The sequence below is a fragment of the Macaca thibetana genome, chromosome 9 (assembly GCF_024542745.1).
Source record: "Macaca thibetana thibetana isolate TM-01 chromosome 9, ASM2454274v1, whole genome shotgun sequence".
In the NCBI taxonomy this organism is placed as follows: Eukaryota; Metazoa; Chordata; class Mammalia; order Primates; family Cercopithecidae; genus Macaca; species Macaca thibetana.
Window position 1 is genome coordinate 34,150,253 of NC_065586.1, and position 21,443 is coordinate 34,171,695.

Consider the following 21,443-nt stretch of genomic DNA (forward strand, 5'->3'; position numbering starts at 1 on the left):
AAATCTCGCTAACATTAACTTCACAAGCTTACATTACTATTTTCCTTAATGACATTTGATATTTGAGGTGGTCTGAGTTGTGTTCCTTCTCTTCAAAATATACAATTGGGATTCTGCATTATTCCTTAGACTCTTTGACTTTGAAAATCTAAATGAGAAAGCAATACTGACATGTATTTGTCACTTTTATAAAAGTAAGTATTCAGTAAGTGTTATTCAATTAGTTATCCTCCAAAATTGAGAACGCCCAAGAACGACTGGAATTTTGTATAAGGGAAGTTATCTTGGAAATTTCTACTTACATATCATGAATATATATTATTGTATTCCTACTAGATATATCTGAAATTTCTTAATTTCACTTAATTTCTTCCTTTCTGCTATACCACATTGCTTAATTTACTCTTCCACAAGCCACCACGGAGTTGACACAGCTACCTTTACAAGCTATCATCACATTTAAAATCATCTTCCACAACAAGCCACTTTCAGTTACCTAATTCAGACCATTCTTCCCCTATCAGTTCACAGAGCACCTATTATAGAACTATATCAACATTTATCACATAATTATAATTGTGTGATTTCTTGGCTATGACTCCATCTAGGCTGCAAATCTCTGGAGGAAGAACATATTCCATTCATCTTCATTTCCTAGCACCTAACACAGGGATTGTCACAAGAGAAATGCTTGGAAAGGTTTCTTATGAAATAACAGGAATCCATTTCTGAGCATTTCTGAGAATGAGGAAGGTGGGTATCTCTGGGCTCTCGTAGATTTCTATCTGTCAATCTGAGCAGACCACCTACTTTTTCTCTCCCATTGTTATTCCAACTGTGAGGAACCGTGACTATCATTTCCACAAGGAAGCTTAACTATGTAACACAGGTGTTGGAGAATCACAAACTATTTCTGTTCTGTTTCCATATGAAAATTGGTGATGCCTAAAAAGAGATTATAACCAATCTGTTTTTCTTAAATCTCTCTGTCTCTTTGAAAATCTGTGCACAACTTTCTTCATTAAGTGCCAAACTAACAGGGCTTAAAAATGACTCAGCTATAAAAGAACTTCTAGTTCTGCAAAGACATACTTGTTTTCTTGAATCTGTTTGGTGTATCAAAATTAAATGCCATGGTAACCAGAAACTGTGGTGGATTTTGTGAAATGCCTTCCTTTGACTTAATCTAGATAGTAAGTTTATTTTTCCGTCTTACTCTCCTTTTGCTTTAGGCTTTTCATCTGTTCACTTTACCCTGATATCCTTTCACGGTGAGGTAGAAAATACGCAATAAATGACAGAAAATATAATAACATGTAATTGCAATGCTGGCTCAAAGCTGGTACAAACACAATTAAATCTCATTTGTGATGAGTTAAGTTTCACAGGCATGTTAAGGCATATGCATATTGGGAAGCTATAATCCACGCATTTTACCTTATCTTTTTTTTCCTACTCAGGAAAGACATGAAAACAAAATTTAACTTTTGAGGTAATTTAGAACTCGATTTCTTACACGAAATAAAGGCAAGTCCATGTTGAAAATAATATTGTTTAACTATAAGTTATTTGAAGAAATGTTAATGCTTCTCCAAAGTTAAAAAAAAAAAAGAATTTTAAAGAGAATTTAAAAAGTAAAAGCAGCTACAACTATGAATATAACACCACTCGAAAATTCAAGGTGAATTTTATACCTTGTTATGTAACACTACCATTCAAGCCTCATTCATATTCCAGCAGAGTTCTAAGTCAAGTTTCAGTTTTAGAATACTGGATGAACCATGAGAGATGAAATCTGAACTCACCACAGTTACTTACATGTAACAAGAAGGTACCACCATTGCTCAAATACTCATTTTAAAAAATAAAATGCATGGTTTAATCCCACACATCTATCTTTTACAACACCCTAGATGCCTGTAATTACTTGACAACAGTTTAAACTAAGTTCTATGGTCTCAGTCACTGCTGTAAGTCTACCCTCCACCTTCCCTACTTTTTCTCACCATGTAAAGAAAGTTAAAATAAAAAGAAAAAAAAAAGGTGATAACAATACAAGAAATAAGTTAAAAATTAAAAAGCCAAAACAGTTCACAAATATATTTTCCCAGGTAATCATTAGAAAGTAAGAGAAGATGCAATTAAATTAAACAAGTTAAACATGCACAAGTTCAGACTCATGAGGAAGGATGCGGTGAACCTCACTTGTCTATGACAGAGGTCTGCCAAGCCTTTGTTGGAAAATCAACTCATACTATCTGAATACATTAAAACCAAAAATATCACAACAGTTCTATCACACACAAAAAGGAACAGAATCAAGGAAGCTGATATAACATTTGAAGTTTTTAAGGATGCATGTTCTGTAAAGTAATGAAGTTGAGATTAACAAACAGTACAACATTTTTAGACTCTGAATGCTCAGAAATCTATGGCTTGCCTGATTTTTTAAAATTTCATATTAAAGGTTTTTAACAATAAAAAAACTGATAAAAATGAAGAACTAAATAAACACAAATTTAAAGCTTAAATCAAATTTAAGTCATCCAGATAATTTTTATTGCATTAAGCTTTCCCAAAAAAACTACTTTTATGCTCTCCTTAACACTGCAAATCCATCTGGAGTTCTGACTTGAAAGAGTCCATCATCAATTTACAGCAAAGTAAAATGTTTGCTTGAGTGTGATGAACAATAAATTTATTAGGATAATTCAAATGCCATTTCTTCATGTTCCTGCAAAACCTCTCTTCATCGGGCTAAGTGCTTTCTGTGATTATGACATATATATAGGAATGAAGGAGCAGTTGCTTCCAAATGAGAATGTTCCCTATCAAGCATATGCTAAGTCAACACCACTCTCCATCTAAGCATAAATGAAGATAAAACACTCTACATTATGATTCAATTAAAAACCTCCAAGATACGTTACCTGCCGCCTCGAGCACTGAAAGGCACTACATGGATTCCCAGAGGCCCTCCATCGTTGGGGACTTCTACGAGCTTTACCATATCACTGTGAGACAATGATGAATGAGGGAGCATGAACGTGTACTGTAAACAAACCAAAACCAAAAAGCAAAACGAAAAACTGCAACAACACAGACACACAATAAACAACGAAAGAGAACAGAACAAAAATCCCACCAAGCACACAGGCATATATATACATATTCTGGAATATAAGCATGGTGATGAAGGCAACATTAAACACTACATACCTGAACACTAGTCTGATGGCATGGAGGGAGAGCAATCATCAGAGGTAACTACATTAAAATGACACAGAACATTTCTCTTGGATCGACCCTATTCTTCTGTGTAATACAAGTTTATGTGTTTCAAGTCAAATCTTTAGATTTACACTGAAATTCTTCCATCCCAACACCTATGTCAAGGACTCTAAAGATTAAGTGAATAAAGATGTTGCAGCTACAGAACACTTTCTAATTTACAAAGTGCTCTTTTATATGTCACATCATTAATCCTTCCAATAATCCAATGAGATCCAAGTTTTCACTACTGTAAGTGACAGTCCAAGGGAGATCACCATTGTCATTACTACTCACTACTTCATGACAAGTCAAAGTCACTATTTCCTAAACTGCTATAAGACAGCTGCAAGTGCAGCTTATGAAACCTTTCTCAAAGCCAATAGGCATCTACTACAAATCAAATAATTTTCATAAAATGGCTCATCATCAATTTTCTTTTTAGAAAGGGAGTCTTGCTATGTTGCTCAGGCTGGCCTAGAACTCTTAGGCTCAAGCAACCTTCTCACCTCAGTATTCTGAGTAGCTGGGACTACAGTTATGAAGCTATTTATATGATATGACATAACATGAAGTTACTTCTATTACAAAACTATTCTGTGGAAGGAACATAACCTTACATACCGTATGGATTTGTCAAGTCTCTTCCATGAATCTTTACTATTAATACAATAAAGCCTGAGTTTAATGAAAATTGGTAGAGACAATGTAATTTTCTAAACTATTTAAACGAGATTCTGCTTTCTTTGTAGATTTTTTCGTATATTACATCAGAGGTCTAAGCAGTATTTACCTAACAACCAATATTTGGAAATAGTACTTCAATTAAATATCTATTTCAAGCCAGCTGGAAAACAATCAATTATTACCAATGAATTTCACAAAGATCACAACATAGATTTTATGTGATGGAAAATGCCAATTTTTCAATTATGTTTCTAATATAAAAACCTGAGGTTATCCTATATACTATGAATGTCCTACATAAAGACAGGAATATCAAACAAATCAAAATTAAAAACATGTGCACAGATTTAATCACATGTACTAATTAAGACAACATAAAAATTCTTCCATACTGCCAAATGGTTAAATGGATTTTTTATTACTTTTACTTTTTTACCAAATTTCATAAAATTCTATTTTGGATACTGATTATCCCATTTGAACACCTATCTAATCATTGGTTTGTAAGCTAAGAATAGTATAACTTCAATAAACTGATTTTATCCCACATTCTAAAGAGAACTATGGCATGGCAAGTACTTTACTAAATGTAAATCCTCAGTTTGCTGACTGCCATACATTCAAACAGCATCTGATCCTAGTGCCTGCTTAATCTCACTTCTCTTGGAAGACCAAGAGAAGACAGAATTAAGTACATAAATGTCAATGTCTATATCCCCAACTTTTACCCAAAGTCAAAGAAAAAAATCCAAAATGACTGTCCTCCCTGCTCTAAGCTACCAAGGAAAGAAGTCCTGAGAATGCCTACCATTTACACATGTCAATACGTAAAATAATCAGAACATTGTGGAACAAATAGGAGATTTTTCTTTGTCCTTTTATATTTAAAATTGTTTTCAAGGTCCCTAATCTAGGACCTCCAATTTTTCATTAAATATCTAGAGAGATTCTATTTCTTCAAACTACAATAAATACATATATATATACATACACTATAATAATTAATGCTAACATGATCTAACTAGTTTTTCAAGTATGTCTGCAAATTTTTTTAATTTAGCAAAGTGAAGAACAAACACATGATCAAAATATTGACACACAAAGCAATCTGAAAAGAGTTATGGTGTTTACAGTGTTGTTAACATGACAAACATCTTCAATCAAATACTATTTTATATTATAATTTAATAGTATTTGCCAGGGCATGAAACTCAGGACAGGTAGACATGAACTTCCATGCTATACTGCTTACATTACATAATTAACTCAAGAGATAAAAGATGTTCTTTATAAAAACAAATCAATGCACGGCATGTTTTTAACTAAGCACAAACATTCCTCATGCCATATGCTTTCAGAATACTTGCTGCAATTAATGACGCTACATGTACATTGCAAATTTAGTTGAAACCATCAGTAACTTACTCCAGAGAAAAGTTGGGTATATTCTCCAAACCCGTGTCAGCATGTCCAACAGGTTCAACACGACTGTTATCCTCTTCTGTCCCATCCTCATCCTAGAGGCAGCCAACACAAAGAACAGTACAATCTGTGTTAGGTTTCTTGCTGTAATGTGAAAGGAAACTGGATAAAACGGGAATCTAATAGGCGGTATGATTATGGTAACTGTTTCCTCGAAGAAGGATGACCTTTAATGACAGGATGAGTGTGTGTTGTAAAGAGCTAAAACTGAAAACAAGAGTCTCATGAGATAGTGTATCCCAGAAAGTGAATAAGATATACTACTGGGATAAGGAAAGAAAACAAACATACAAAGAAAAAAACTTATCTTTATGCTAATTTTATTATCTGGTCATTTTTCACTGCTTTTCATGTATATTTTAGGAAGTTACTATATATTACTCCATTGTTACGATACATTGATAAACAAATATACATGACATTGGAAATGCATGTTTGAAAACAGCTTCCTACTCAAAACGGTTAAAACAATTACAAACCATAACCATTACCAAAAGCTTCAAAGTCATATTTCTCAGTTCTTGATTCCTACTAACATAGCTCGTCAAAAGGAGCATGCAGTGGCATAGTTCCAGACTTTACAGCCTTCATCCCATACAATTTCACATAAAATTATCCTAAGCCAATCGACTGATTATTTAGAGGTGTCTGTAAAGGCATTAAGGTCTTAGCCATAATGGACCACTTTTGTTTACTTCTGTGCATGAAGGACCAAACAAAAGGACAAGCAAAAGGAACAAAATACTCAGCCCTCATCCTCCTATGCTTCCTTTGACAAAGGCAATATTTTGTACAAATTGTTCCAATGTGTTGCAGAAATCCAATAAGTTTGCTGGTGTTTATATATGTCAGTTTATTGAAGTTATACTATTCTTAGCTTACAAACTAATGATTAGATAGGTGTTCAGATGAGACAATCTGTACTCAAAAAGGTGCCTGTGGAATAAATGTGATAGGTCACAAAAATAAATGAAAAGCCACCCAAGAATATACCTTCATTTATAATCTCGGCCACTGTCTTTTCATTAAAGAGTTCACTATTATTAATAGTTAAAAGTTGGCTTTTCAAAATCATTTGAATAATGATAAAGATACCTAACTGAGATCAATGGACTTACTAGCCAGATTAGAACAGTTAAGAGATCCTCAGATTCTCCAAACACAATGATGGAGACGTACTCTCTGGCACCTAGTAGAAGCTCTGTATATGTTTTGCTAATTAAAGTAAAATCATGCCTAGGAATCTCTGTGGTAATATGTTCCCCAAATACAACTAAGTAAAATGTATTTAATCCATTTCTTAGAAGTTTATATGTATAATTTATGTATACATATAATTTGTTAGGTTTATCTTTTCTATTACATAAATTTGACAATGATGATTTTATTGTGAACTTTTTCAACATAATTCATAGGTGCACATATTGGGAACTTATTAAGCCATCTATATTAGGACAGGAAGTCCAACATTGGAGAAAAATTTTATATTTTCAATCATGCTATTTGGGAGACTCAGTGGAAATGTGCATGCCATCAACAGGAACAACAATCAACAAAATGATAAGCAACAGTTACACGTTCAAGATACAATGTCCAACAATATATTAAATCATTGAAGAGATACTAAGAGAAGGCAAAGCAGGCAGTAAGGCCCAATTGACATTTCCCTTTCAAATCTATGAGAAGTAGAAACTAAGGGCACCAAGCTTTTCTATGAGTCATAGCTGTGCTCTGTGCTTTCTAGATGGTGGAGCTCTGCATGAAGCCAGGCTATTTGATTGATGATGCTGTGTCTTGAGAGGCTCTAATATGTACTTCTCAGTCATCTATCTCCTTTAAGCACCAGCACATAATACATTTCAAAGGTTAACCAGCATCTTGAACCTGCCTGAGAACTGCACGTGGAATGTAAACACGAACTCCCAAAATTATGCTTTTCCAATGGGAGTGGGGGCAGGAAGGAGAGCAAATGTGATTTGTTTATAAACCAGATGAAGCACATAAAAATAATCTTACACATTACAGATCTTTTTTTCAGGATTCATTAATAATTTAAGGACTACTGAAATGCCACCAAGATGTATCACCACTTGAAACACCTATGTTGCACTATGAAACAGCCACATAAATGAAATGCCCCAAACTACAATGATAAAACAGTCACTGATAATTCACACATTGTTCCCACAGTGGCCATTATCAGGCACCCAAGAGCATGGAGAATATTATTTCATGAAGCTACACACAGTGTCCAGTTTGGATGGCAACATTCACTGCCCTGAGGCTGAGCTGCAGTTGCTGTGGAACCTCAACTTAGATTTTCCCAACATTAGGACGTGTAAATTATCAGCTCCTATATGATTTTATTCTGTTGTCTGGTACTTTTTTTTTAAAGCTGTGACTAAATGTAGTTACTTTTAGCAAGAACTATACACTGAATTCCATTATAACTACAGTAAGCAAAGCTGTTATTATGTATGTCAAATCAATATTTAAGAGCTATACAGTACTGGCCAGGTGAAGTGGCTCACGCCTGTAACCCCAGTACTTTCAGAGGCCGAGGTGAGGGGACCACTTGAACCCAGGATTTCAAGACCAGCGTGGGCACCATGGTGAGACCCCCACCTCTATTTTTTTTAAAGTAAGAAAAAAATAGAACTATATAGTATTAATTTAAACTAAACAGTGCCAAAGAACTTTCAGATGATACAATCCAGCCACTTGTTTCTTTTTTTTTTTTTTCTTTTTCCTTTCCCTACTCTCCATTTCATAGCAGAGTACAGACACTAAGAGCTTGGGTTCAAGCATTAAACAGACCTGGGCGTGAACAGCAATTCTATCATTTGCCAATTTTATAACCTTATGCAAGTTATGTACCTTTCCATGTTTCTATCCCTTCTTCTGTAAAATATGAACAATATAAACATTTTCCTTGGCTGGGTTTAGTGGCTCACACCTGTAACCCCAGCACTTTAGAAGGCTGAGACAGACAATGGCTTAACACCAGGAGTTCAAGATCAGCCTGGGCAACGTAGCAAGACTTAGTCTCTACAAAAAGCTGGGTGAGATAGTGTGTGTAGTCCCAACTACTGGGAAGGCTGAAGCAAGAAGAAAGCTTGAGCCCAGGAGTTCAAGGCTGCAGTGAGCTATGACCATGCCACTGCACTCCAGCCTGGGCGACAGAGTTAGACCCCCATCTCTCTCTCTCTGATACACACACACACACACACACACACACACACACACACACACACACGTAGTTTAAAAACTCTTCCTCAGGCCGGGTGCGGTGGCTCACGCCTGTAATCCCAGCACTTTGGGAGGCTGAGACAGGCGGATCACGAGGTCAGGAGATCGAGACCATCCTGGCTCACACGGTGAAACCCTGTCTCTATGAAAAATATAAAAAAATTAGCCGGGTGTGGTGGCGGGCGCCTGTAGTCCCAGCTACTCGGGAGGCTGAGGCAGGAGAATGGCGTGAACCCAGGGGGTGGAGCTTGCAGTGAGCCGAGATCCGGCCACTGCACTCCAGCCTGGGTGACAGAGCGAGACTCCGTCTCAAAAAAAAAAAAAAAGAAAAAAACCTCTTCCTCTCAGGACTACTGAGAGAATTAGTAAGAAAATCCTCCATATCACAAGCATTATATGGTACCTGACACATAGTAATTACCCAACAAATGGTAATTTATAAACATTATTGAAGACAGAAATAGATAATACGTATATAATATAGAAAACATACCTTGATAAATCTTTTGGGGCAATTATGTACAAATATAAAACATTTTAAGGGTATATACATGTATTCATCTATTCATACACTGTACCTTGCAAAACAATTTAATATGAAACATATTACCCACTCAATCAAATAAAAAACATATTATTTATAATTTAGAAACTTGCTGACACCTGGTATTTACTGTGCTTTGCTATGTACAAGATATTTTCATTGTAAAATGTCTTCAGGACAAGTAAAGAAACCAAGAAAAAGATAACTAAATGCTATATACAATCAAGTACATGGCAACAAGAAGAAAACTCTATGGGGTGGTGGTTGAAGACATTTTCAGAAAGAAAGTAGATGTAAAAAAAGTAGGAGGGGTCTAGGATTTTTAACCTACCTGAAAGCAACGGCTTCATCAATGCTGGCAGAAGGCAGAAGATTCCTGGGTCACAGACAAAGAACTATTCACAACTCACAGCCACACCGTTAGCCAGAATATGACCCTTTTATGTAGTGGTTCCTCAGCTAAGATTCTCACAAGGTGATGTGAAGAGGATCCAGGGACACTGGCACACAAAGAACAACTCTAGGCTCAGGGAACCCAAATCTTTTATACAGACAGGGAGTATCCTTGCTTGCTGCTGTCAGACGACATCCTATGCCTAGACAGCTCTACAAACATCCTTGAAAAGACTGTCCACATTGAAGGCATCTGTTCTGTTTTTGTTTTTTTTTTTTTTCCTAATACCTCCTCCTCTTAGATGAGGCATCTGTACAAAATGCAAGAGAATCACGAGGAGTTATCTCAAAACTGCAGAGTTTAATTGAAGGATTGACAAATGATAGCATGTGGATGATTGCTAGGAGACTAAAACTAGGAATATTATTAACAAATGATTATGATAAAAATGCCTTCTGAATAGTGATATTAAATTCTACTAAAAGTCGCATCTTCTATACTGAAAAAAATTCAGTGTAGAACTACATGCTTAAAAAGACCAAGCATGAAAGATAAAAGAAACTTTGAGACACGCAAAGAAGATCTTTACTTCCTTCGCATGAACACTTTATTATAAAGCTCTTTTTGGATGTGCTCCAGCAAAATCCAGAAAACACAGTAAGAAATCAGTCAGAACCCAAGGAAAGTCCTAGAATATGGGAGAAAGGGCAGTTTAGGGAAGCAGGCAGAAACCAGTTCAGATAACAGCAGGAGGATGGAGAGGTCTAGTAAGTACATCTCCATGAGAAAAAAAGAAACTAGTAATTGGTCTGATATTTTTCTAAAAGTTCTTTCATTCCCCTTTAGTTTTTCTCTTTTTTGACATGGGGCCTTGCTATGTTGCCCAGTTCTAACCTCAGACTCCTAGGCTCAAACAACCCTCCAGCCTAGGCCTCCCAAATAGCTGCGACTATAAGTTTGTACCTCCTCCCTGGGCTCAGGTCTGATACTTTTGAGTATTTGAAAAATAAAAGGCATCTTGACAGACCTGACACAGAATGCAGGGGGAAAATCAAAAATATATACACAGAAAACAAAGCAACATAAAAAAACTTGCTCTAGGAGAAAAAAAAATCTATAGAAGAGGAAGTATAATCAGAGTATCCACTTGGTTATGTGGTGAGCAACTGTCACATTGCCATGTGCTGTGACACAGGCTATTGACTGAACTTAGACATTGGATGTAACAGCATTGAGAGGATGGGAGCGAGAAACTAGAAGCAGTATAAAAGGAACAACTCTCATCTTCCATATGGCAAGTCAACAGATGTCAGTAACTGGTAATCAGGAAAGAGCAACATAAATATATTATTTAGAAACATGGAAGTAAATATCAGAGCAGACATTTAGGGACAAAGACGGGAACAGTGGTGCAGAGAAGCTGTTCATTTTTATGATAAGTCTTTTAGCATTACGTCTTTATTTTTATTCTGAAGTGCCTGCCAAGGGGGTGGAGGGGCTTCTCAGGTCTAACAAACATGCAGACTCTCAAGGTCCCCACAGACCGCCTGGCATTGGATTGACTGTGCAGGGTGTAAGGCAGGAGACTCCACTTGCCAGCAAGGTTGCATCATGCCTTCTTTTCCAGAGGAGTGTGCACCCAGCAGTCCTCACAGCTGTGCAGGAGCCACTCTCTTGGGGTCCCCAGCAGGCAGCTCAAGCGTGGTGACTCACATCAGGAGGTTGCAAGAGCTAGCACGGATGAAAAGCCTCATGCCCCAGAGAAGCCAGTGTCTCTTGGAACAATGCCACAGATGTAAGCTGCTTCTCAGATATTTATAGTTTTTCAAGTCTTGATGTGATTTACCAATCAGTGGTTACTTTTGCCATAAAAAGGCAGCTGATATACTACCTTTATTAGGATTCCAGAAGGGGGGGGGGGGGCAAAAAATAACTGAAGTTTAACTTCTCATGCAGAAATTGGAAAAGAGCCAGGCACGGTAGTGTGCGCCTGTAGTCTCAGCTACTTGGGAGACTGAGGCAGGAGGATCACTTGAGCCCAGGGAGTTCAAGGCTGCAGTAAGTTATGTTCATACCACTGCACTCCAGGCTGGGCAACAGAGTGAGTCCTCATGTCTAAAAAAAAGAGAAAAAATCCAAAAACTTAAGTGATCCTACCACAAAAAAGTACAGGACTTGTAACTAGAACACTTGAGACTAGAATCCTGCCTCCATCTCTCACCACAGAAAACAGGAACACAAACCATACTGTCTAATTCAGAGGAACACTATAAAATTTAATCTAGAAACCAGACATCTGCATATCTACATTCAAATTCTGAGGTCCAAGAAGTAAATATTTTGGATATTTATCACTTGAAAGAAAAGCCTATATGTATCATTTAAAAACTGTTTTATAAAAATTAAAGTTATACTTCTCTACTTAAATTTCCTACATATTATCTTTGATTTTGATGTTTAGAAAGCACAAAAAAAAAAGAAAATTCCCATGGTACAATTTACAATATTTTCTGTCAAATGTTTTTTTAAAAATTACTCATAACAGTAAAACATTTTAATCAGTTCAAATATATTGCTAAAAATCACTCAACTAAATGTTCTTTTTCATACTTTTTAGAATCCCTCCAAGATTTTCCTAACTTAATGAGAGACATGTTAACTATTAGTGAGCTATGGTATCCTAGAGAAAATATTTATTAGGATGTTGACAGAGTGAATTAAAGCACTTTTTCTTTGGATTACATTTGGTGAAAAATAATTCCAAAGGGAATCTGTTTCCAGGTCTCCTAGGTATCACAAATAGGATTCCAGAAGGCGTTCGTGTTAATGTCCCAACTACTTGATTAACTGGCCGAATTGCCAGGAAAAAGTAATTTCCCATCATATATGGAAAACAATTGAAAACATCTGTGGGAGAAAGGTCTTCACAATTCAAAATGATAAATCTATAGCAACCTTCCAAAGAAATAAAATCAGGAAATGTGTAATACAATTTTAATTCATGATCATTATATTCTGCCAGAACAAAAACATTCATGAAAAAATGCAAATACTTTTTAGAAAAGACAATATTAGGTAAGATATAATAATATAACAAAATATAGCAAAAATAAGATATTTTACAATTAAAAATATTCCCTTGTAGAGGGAAATTCTACTTGTTACACTTTTAGACAAAGTCCAGTTCCTTATAATATAAACTATGCTCTACTGAACAAAGCTCAACATCAAATTATTTAGGAGTCTATGAAGAATTATTCAGCACCTGTGATGTAATTACTGTATATGAGTGTTATCCCCTCATCCAGATTCCTACTATTCTTACCTCAAGCTAGTACTGATCAAATGTAGTATGTAACACAGTCCATGAAATTTCCATTTCCCAGAGAAATGAAATGCCTCCTGTCTTGATACGTACACAACATGACTCCACACAACCAAAAGCAAAAGAAGAACAGATGGTGCTGATTTATGAAAGCTATCTAACCACAGAGAACAAAAAGTATGCATCTTTGCACCAGTTCCATGCATAATGGAATCTTAAAATTCAGTTCCAATATGCAAGTCTTCTCATTGATTATTAGGATTCCAGAACATGAAGGAATCTTCTTGGAAGATATTTGATCCAACATTCAAAAGTACACTGCAATTTGTCTTCACATTCTTCTTCCATTTTGCCTGTCATCAATGATTCACACAGGAAGATTTACATATTGATGCTTAATAAGAATCACTGAATCTAATAACTAGTCCCAGCACCTCACCTGCCGTCATCTGCCACATTCCCATACATATTTACCCCAGATGACCACTCAAGCAGATACCACCATGCCAGGAACACCGGCACCGCTTGTTTTGCAAGAAGTGTGTCTGCACTGTTCAGGGTTCTCCCACCACACACTAGTGACCAAGTGGCCACCCTCTAGTTGACATGATTTTATTCAGACTAATCAATCTCATTTCAGAAGTGGCTTGCTTACCAGAGTAACACTTACTTTTCTTTTGAAAATAAAACTCATTAGCTATGTATTTATTGCACTGTCCTTAATTCCCAGTATATGATACAAATGTGAAACAAAAAATAAGATATTAAACAAATACAATAATTTAAAGTATTACACATGTTGTATTTGATATGGCAGCTGAGCACAGTAACAAAAAAAAGTGGATTTTGCATGCAGAATCATTTTGACAAGTTATTTAACTTCTCTGTGCCTCAGTTTACTCATTTATAAATTGTGGAAAGTAATAGCATCTATCTCAGAGTTTCCATAAAAATCAAATGAGCTAATTGAAGTACTCAGAAAACTGTCTTGTAACTATTAAGGGCTAACTAGGTGCTAACACCACCCTCTAGATAAATTTTAAAAAGAAAATGGGAATTTGATAACGTATTTGTTTTAAAAAATAAGTGTCCTTTATCTTCTGTGGCACAAAAGTTCAGTTAGAGTGATTAAAGAACACCAGGCTCTCCAGGACACTGTTGTACCGATGTGAGATGATTTCTGTCTTTTTTTCCTCTTACCTTTGGTGTTTACTTCCAGTTTTTTGAGATCATATAGGTTTTTCTTTTCTTACATAGTAATAATAAAATACAAATATTGCAATCATTAAAGTAACAATTTTTAATGATTCAATATTCTATCAGGTAAATATATCATCATTTCACATTTCACTCATCAAAGAACATTTCAACTCCAGTAACTGATAGATTTCTAAATAAAAACATTTCAATATTTAGGATTCACTTCTTTGAAGGAAGTCTATAACATAATGTTTCAAATGGCATGATCGTTTTAAGGTAGCCAGTATCAAACTACTTTCAAAAATGACCAAGTCAATTGATATCATTACCAGTCTCTTATTAAACTGTTCATTTCACAACTTTTATTTTCTGTGTTAAGAGACAATTCTCCATTTGTCTCTTAAAAATCTGCATGTCTTGCAAACAGAGGCACTGATTGCTTTTGTTCTGGACTTGCTCTTCAAAGATATCTGTACAGAGATAAGCCGTGGGAGACAGACATAGTGTCTCCCTCCAGGGCCAAGGGCAGTGAGTCTTGCTTACGGCCATTATAAAAGATTCCTCAGCTCAGAGTCCTCTCCTGTAACATTACCCATAGAGCATGCAGGCATCCATCTGGGCCCAAGGGCATCACTTCCATAGGTCAAGGGAGTAGGAAGAACTGAACCAAATATGCTGATGCTTATGTTGCATGCTGTGCTAAGAGTAATACAATTTCTCATCTCTGACCTAGGAGCCTCATGTCTTCTGTCAGCAACCATGAAACCAAGGTAGGCTAACCTGTTAGCCCGCAAGTAGGATAATATCTTAGATCCTTCTCGGTTCTTAGACAGCTGCTCTAATAGACAGAGATGGGGGAGGAGGGAGATAAGGAGATAGACAAAAAGACACACATACCCCTTTTTCCCTTTAATCTATCAGCAAAAAGTCTTGCTGCTATTCTAGCTGGAATTTAAGATTGCAAGTGAGATTGAAGATATCATAGTGAAAGTTAAGTTTATATGTCAACTTGACTGGGTCCCATGACACCCAGACATTTGGCCCAACATTATTCTGGATGTGTCTGCCAAGGTGTTTCTGAAAGAGATTAACATTTAAATCAGTAAACTGAGAAAAGTCCAGTGTCCTCCCTAATGTGGATGAGCATCATCCAATCATTTGGAGACCTGAATAGAACAAAAAGGCTGAGGAAGAGGAGATACTGGTCTTTTCTTGCCTTTGGACTGAAGTATCAGATCTTCCGGGGGACTAGAGCTGCAGGCATTTGGGCTGATCCTTACACCACTGGTTCTCCTGGGGGTTCTGCTTGGTGACTGCAGGTCTTGGGACTTTTCAGACTTCATAATCACATGAGCCAATTCCTTATAGTAAACGTTATATGTGTGTGTATATCTGTATATGTCTAAAGACATACATATCTATATATACAGATAGGTAAATATAATCTCCATTCTACCAGTTCTGTTTCTCTGAAAAACCGTAATACAATCACATTTGTGGAATGATTACATATACTATTTTGCAAGTTTATGTATCAAGAATTTTTTCCTAAGTATTTTAACAAAATCTTTATAAGCTAATCGTGTGTATGTGTGTATGCTGTGTATGCGTGTGTATATTTCCTCCTTTTTTAAGAGACAGGGTCTCATTATTCTGTCACCTAGGCCGGAGTACAGTGGTATAATCATAGCTTACTGCAGCCTCAAACTCCTGGGCTCAAGCAATCCTCCTGCCTCAGCCTCCTGAGTGGCTAGGACTAAAGATGTGCACCATCACACCTGGCCAATTTTTAAAATGTTTGTACAAACTGGGTCTCAGTATGTTGCCCATTTTGGTCTCTAAGTCCTGGCCTCAAGCGTTCTTCCCACCTTGGCCTCTCAAAGTGCTAGGAATACAGGCATGAACCCCGGCACCAGCCAAACTAGCCATTAATCCCTTAGCTATCATATAGATTTTACCAAGCAATGGCATGTTTTCATTTTATGTAAAATGAATGCTGATATAAGAGAATAACACTTTTTAAAAAGCAATGTAGTGTCTTCATTCCTTTCCCTCTGCTTTCATAAGGACCCACACATCACCTCCTGCTCCACCTTCCTTTTCTCCCAGCCCCAGCAGACATCCACTATCTGCATTAAGGTGTAACCTTTAGAAATATTTCTAACCAGAAATGGTCTTGAGAAAATAACTGTTTAAAAGTGGTGACAGCACAGAACGTCCATTTCAACAAACTTATTTATTACTAAAATATCTTGAATCAGAGAAATGAATTAAATGCTGGGAAATCATTTCATTAGATTTAATAACCATATCATTTGCTTTTGATTACACAATTTGGCCCAATCATGTTAGTAGTTTTGGTTTCCTCAGGTTCTTCCCTTGGGATTTAATTAAATCCGGGACTCATATTTACAAATGGACTAAAAGAACTTCAGCTCATTTTATATGAAACATTTTCATATCAATATTTAACAGAAAGAGATGCCTTCAGAGAAAGACACATTATAATTTTTAGAAAAATGATTAAACAAATGATACATAGGACAAATAAGAAATAGAAAATAAAGAAGATACTACTTTCACTTACAAAAATAAAAGATTTGAAATATTTGTTTAGGTCATACTGGGGGATCAGAACTGTTTTACTCTTGAAACGTTTACTCTTAAAATGTTCAGATAAAAGAGGATCAAGATGACTGCTTATTTGTTCTCCAAATAATAGACTAGGGTGAACTGGGTTACTAGCAACAAAAATTTTCTCTCTTGAAAAGAAGTTTATTAGGCAGCCCTTCAGATCTATAATATAAATTAATTAGACTTTGTAACTGATAAGAAACTAAAGTCAATTTTAAAATATCGGACTGTTAGGTATATTTTTAAAAACCTTAACACCTATGCATTAACACCCGACTCTAGAGCATGGAGGTATTTAATTGTGTGTAGGAACAATGGGCAGTACAGTCACACAAAGACAAAGACAAGGAAAGTGGGTTCAGAAGCCGTTCACACTTTCCTGGAAAGTCAGCTCAGTCTTTTGTTTTTCAGATTAGCGTTTCAAGGGCCAGCTCTACCTTTCTTTTTCTTTTTTATTTTTTTTTTCCCCACTTACTCGAGAAACCTTTTGAATACCAGATACTATTTCCTATTCAAAACCCTGAATCTGTAATTAGTCAATTTCTAAAATAAGTCTCACAGCTCTTTTGTCCAGATTCTTCTTTATCTCTAAGGGTCCCGAGTTGCCTGCCTCACAGGTCTGTATCACCACGCTGAGTTTCATGGACTTAGGTCTGTGCCTTGAACATTAAGTAGGAAACCCACTCCTCATGTAGCCAAACCATTTTGGCTCTGTTCTCTGTCATTCTGAAAATCACCCCTATATATGAGGATTTTTTTAAAAAAATTGGAATTGCAAGGGAAAGGGGGAGCAAGTTGATGACTATAAATATTCTTTAGAGTAGCAAGTCAGATATTAGTAAAATTCTACCCTAAAAGAATCATTAAACCATGAGAAAACTTGTGATACTAGTAATAATATTGCAAATGTCAAAGTAGTTGAGTTAAACAATTGACAAGGTCAACGAGATTAATAGTTAACGATATCATTTCTTCTGACAGTTTAAAAGAAACCCCATCTAGCCTGGGCAACCCAGTGAGACCTTGTCTTTACAACAAAGAAACACACACACAAAAACTGGCTGGGGGTGGTAAAACGTGCCTATAGTCCCAGCTACTCAGGAGGCTGAGGTGGAAGGATCACTTGAGCCCCAAAGGTCTACACTGCAGTGAGCTATAATCATGCCACTGCAGTCCAGCTTGGGTGACAGAGCGACTCCAGCCTGGGTGACAGAGCAAGACCCTCGCTCTTAAAAAAAAAAAAAAAAGGTGGGGGGGGGGGGTGCGGGGAAGAGAAATAAATATCATCAAGGTACAGAGTACAAATCATATTTAAAAAATAGAAGCATGTCTACTGTATCCACATGCCCAAGAAGAGCACTGCTATGGCTCAGCTGTCTTCTCAAGGCACTTAAAACCCCATGATGTTGCTGGCCATAAAATATCCTAAAGGAACACTCAGTTGGCCTTGCAACTCAGATAGGACTGAGAAGTTGGAAAGGATCAGTTTTAAATCACATCCTCGGGTCAAAACCCTAGGGTTTCTATAAAAGCTGAAACAACTGACCACAGTTAACAACAATCTGGCTGGGCGTGGGCTCACATCTGTAATCCCAGCACTTGGGAGGCCAAGATGGGCTGATTGCTTGAGCCCAGGAGTTCAAAACCAGCCTGGGCAACACAGCGAGACCCAGTCTCTAAAAAAAAAAAAAAAAAATTAAAAGAACAAATAAACAATCTATTGCATATTTCAAAATAGAAAGTAGAGAGGACTTGAAACATACCGAGAAAAATGGTAAATACTCAAGGTGATGGACATGCCCAGTACCCTGATCATTATACCTTCTATGGATATAACAAAATATTGCATGCATACGTATTATATATTTAGAAAAAAATAAAAAAAATTTTTAAAGCAACATCACTCAGTACTGGGAAAAGGAAACTGAAAAGACCTCCCCAAGTGCCTCCATATCACAACTCTTCCAGGGACTCATGGGGAGAGGAATGGGGGTGGGCAGACCAGACAAGCAGATGCAGACATGCAGATTCATTTGCAGTAACCAGAAGTTTGATCTTACAGGTGAAAGACCAAAATCTATGCAAGAAACAGACTGTTAAAGCCATGACCAGGAGGAAGAACCACCAACTTCTGGAGGAATAACCACCAACGCATAGGAACTGGTATGAAGAAATGAGAGAACCAGGAGCGTGCTAATAAACATCTAATAGAATCTCCAAAAAAAAAAAAAAAAAAAAAAAAAGGAGGGGGGGGAGCCCTATATGTAGTGTTTGTTGATACCTGCGGCACAAACACACCCACCCTGGCAACCAATATAGTGTCACTGAACACAGACTTGGGAAGACACATGCACAGTCGGCTCAGGAGAAGGGAGAAGCCAGCCAAGTGAATGAAGTGGTACTTGAGTACCATTAGAAAGAAAAGAAAGAGTTCCTAGAAGATCAATAAATAAGCAAAACCAATAATATAAAGTATCAACACTCTGAATCATACTCATAGTTGGCCAGATTATTGCTTTTATATGTATTGTTTTGCATTCTAGAAAGCCTATTCATATATCACATGTTTAAATGTTACTTGAACCAACAAATGAAATGCTATCAACCAATGAATTTAAAACAAACCAGTCAAACAGCAAAGAACGATTCTTATCTAAAAAGGAACCTGAATTGCATAAAAGACCAGTAGAAAGGGATTAAACAGCACAGTGCCTCTGCTCACAGTTATGGCACCTCAGTGGGATTAAGGAAAGGAGACACTTGGAGAGTACACAGTTTGGGGTGGCATTGCACCCAAAATCTACCCATCGGCAAAGTGGTCCTGAACACAGAATTGCTATTTGGTGTTTTACAAGTATACCTGTTAAGTGCATACACACTGTCTGGAGAAAACAGTTTATCTTATGGATATTACACTTAAATACTAAAAACAACTTTACATGGAGGGTACCCTCAGAGGGTAAAGATGGGTAGGAGGACATAAGGCATTAACTGAGTGGTCATAGATTTAAAAGCCTTCATGAATCCGCCAGGTACTATACACATGCTGTTCCTGTTAGGAACAGAGAACTGCAGCTCAGAGTAGTTAGGTAATCCATCTCCTGTCTGTACTATCAATCCACGAAGTCAGCTGTCTTCGTGTATGTAGTTCTACCCTCCTCAAAAGAGAGCTACTTAAGAATAGGACACAACACTTGCAAAGAGAGTGCAAAATACACATTGCCAAAATCACAAGATGTAAATAGGAAATAGAGTTTACTGGGGAAGGTGTCACAGGTAGGGAAGGAGCAGAGGGAGTCCCACAACAACCCAAATCTTGTCATGTCACAGTCAGCTATGCTTTGAGCAGACATAACTAGACTAGATGCACTCTTAAAAGAGGTCCAGGGGAGTGGCCTGTTTCAGTGACACTTCACACCAATATAAGGAGGGCAGGGGGGACTTTGCAGACAACATCACTAACAACAAACAACATGAGTTTCCTGATCAAAATGAGACCATGTCAGAAAAAGGCAGCCTGCAGAGATGAGAGGTTCTATATTAACAGTGAGCAAACAGCTCTTCATTAAGCACCTATCAGGGCCAGGCTTCCCTCAGGCATCTTTGCACCTACAGCATCTAGCTTAGTTCCTGACTCTAGTGTTCAGTTGTCCAGAATGCATTGGATTACTAAGGGAACAACCTAATGCAAAATGAAAATGAAAACCTAGCCACACACTGCCCAGTATTAACATTGACATCCATTTGCTAGAGAGGGAATATGGAAGGTGAGACTATGAACAAACAGAGGTGGCTGCAAATAAAATAGTGTATGAATTTTGTGACTTTAAATACCTTTAAAAAAAGATGGTATTATATCATGAACTACAATGGCCAGATTGAAATGTCTTTGCAAAATTATAACAGTAGGAATCTGACATACTTGACTTCATCTTGCTTCTGATCTCCAAACTGTCCTTGGTCATTCCTGGCCATAGACCAAGCTAACTTTGGGAGGAATTTAGTTTATAGTTTAACTTTAAAGCAAGGATGATAACAGGGGACCCTTTACTCATAACTCAATAGATCCTGTGGTCCCACCCAGAGGCATTAGGAATGGTTCCCCTACCCCTATGATTTCATCCCCAACCAATAAGCAGCACCCATTCCCCAGCCCTCTGCCCACCAAATTGTCCATAAAAACCCTAAGCTTCAAGCCTTCCGGGAGACTGACTTAAGTTATAACTCCAGTTCTTCAGCATGAACCAGCATTGTGTCAATTAAACTTTCTCTACTGTAATGCTGTGGTCTCAGTGGACTGATTTTGTCTGTGCAGCGGGAACGAAGAACCCATCAAGCGATTATAGTATTCAGGTAAGAATAAATTCACTTTGCAGTTTTAAAAAGTCACAGAAAAGAACATGGTTTACACTGAATTTCCTATGCTCAAAATTTTTATTTGGGAAAACTTCAAACCTCAAGGAAATTGAAAGAATACGCTCAACATCATACCCCCTTCACCTATGAACCACCAACATTGTGTCTCTTCTCTAATGATGTTTTTCTTATTTTTGAATCATTATGTTTAAGTTGCAACAGAAATTCTTAAAGGTGATTTGAAGGTAATGGATTAATTATTTTCAAAATAAAGAAAATGTAATTTCGATTGTTTGGATTTA

General features: G+C 36.9%; 1 protein-coding gene across 26 annotated transcripts in view; it reads right to left on the minus strand.

Annotated features, from left to right (window-relative positions):
• Window positions 1-21,443, minus strand: part of PARD3 (par-3 family cell polarity regulator) — a 717,622-nt gene that overhangs the window by 286,206 nt on the left and 409,973 nt on the right. For all 26 annotated transcript variants that reach the window (XM_050804766.1, XM_050804769.1, XM_050804770.1 and 23 more), the window contains 2 exons: window positions 5,383-5,474; window positions 2,931-3,014 (listed from right to left, as the gene is read on the minus strand). In XM_050804766.1, the coding sequence (XP_050660723.1) occupies window positions 2,931-3,014; window positions 5,383-5,474 (176 nt within the window). The remainder of the gene's footprint in view (window positions 1-2,930; window positions 3,015-5,382; window positions 5,475-21,443) is intronic.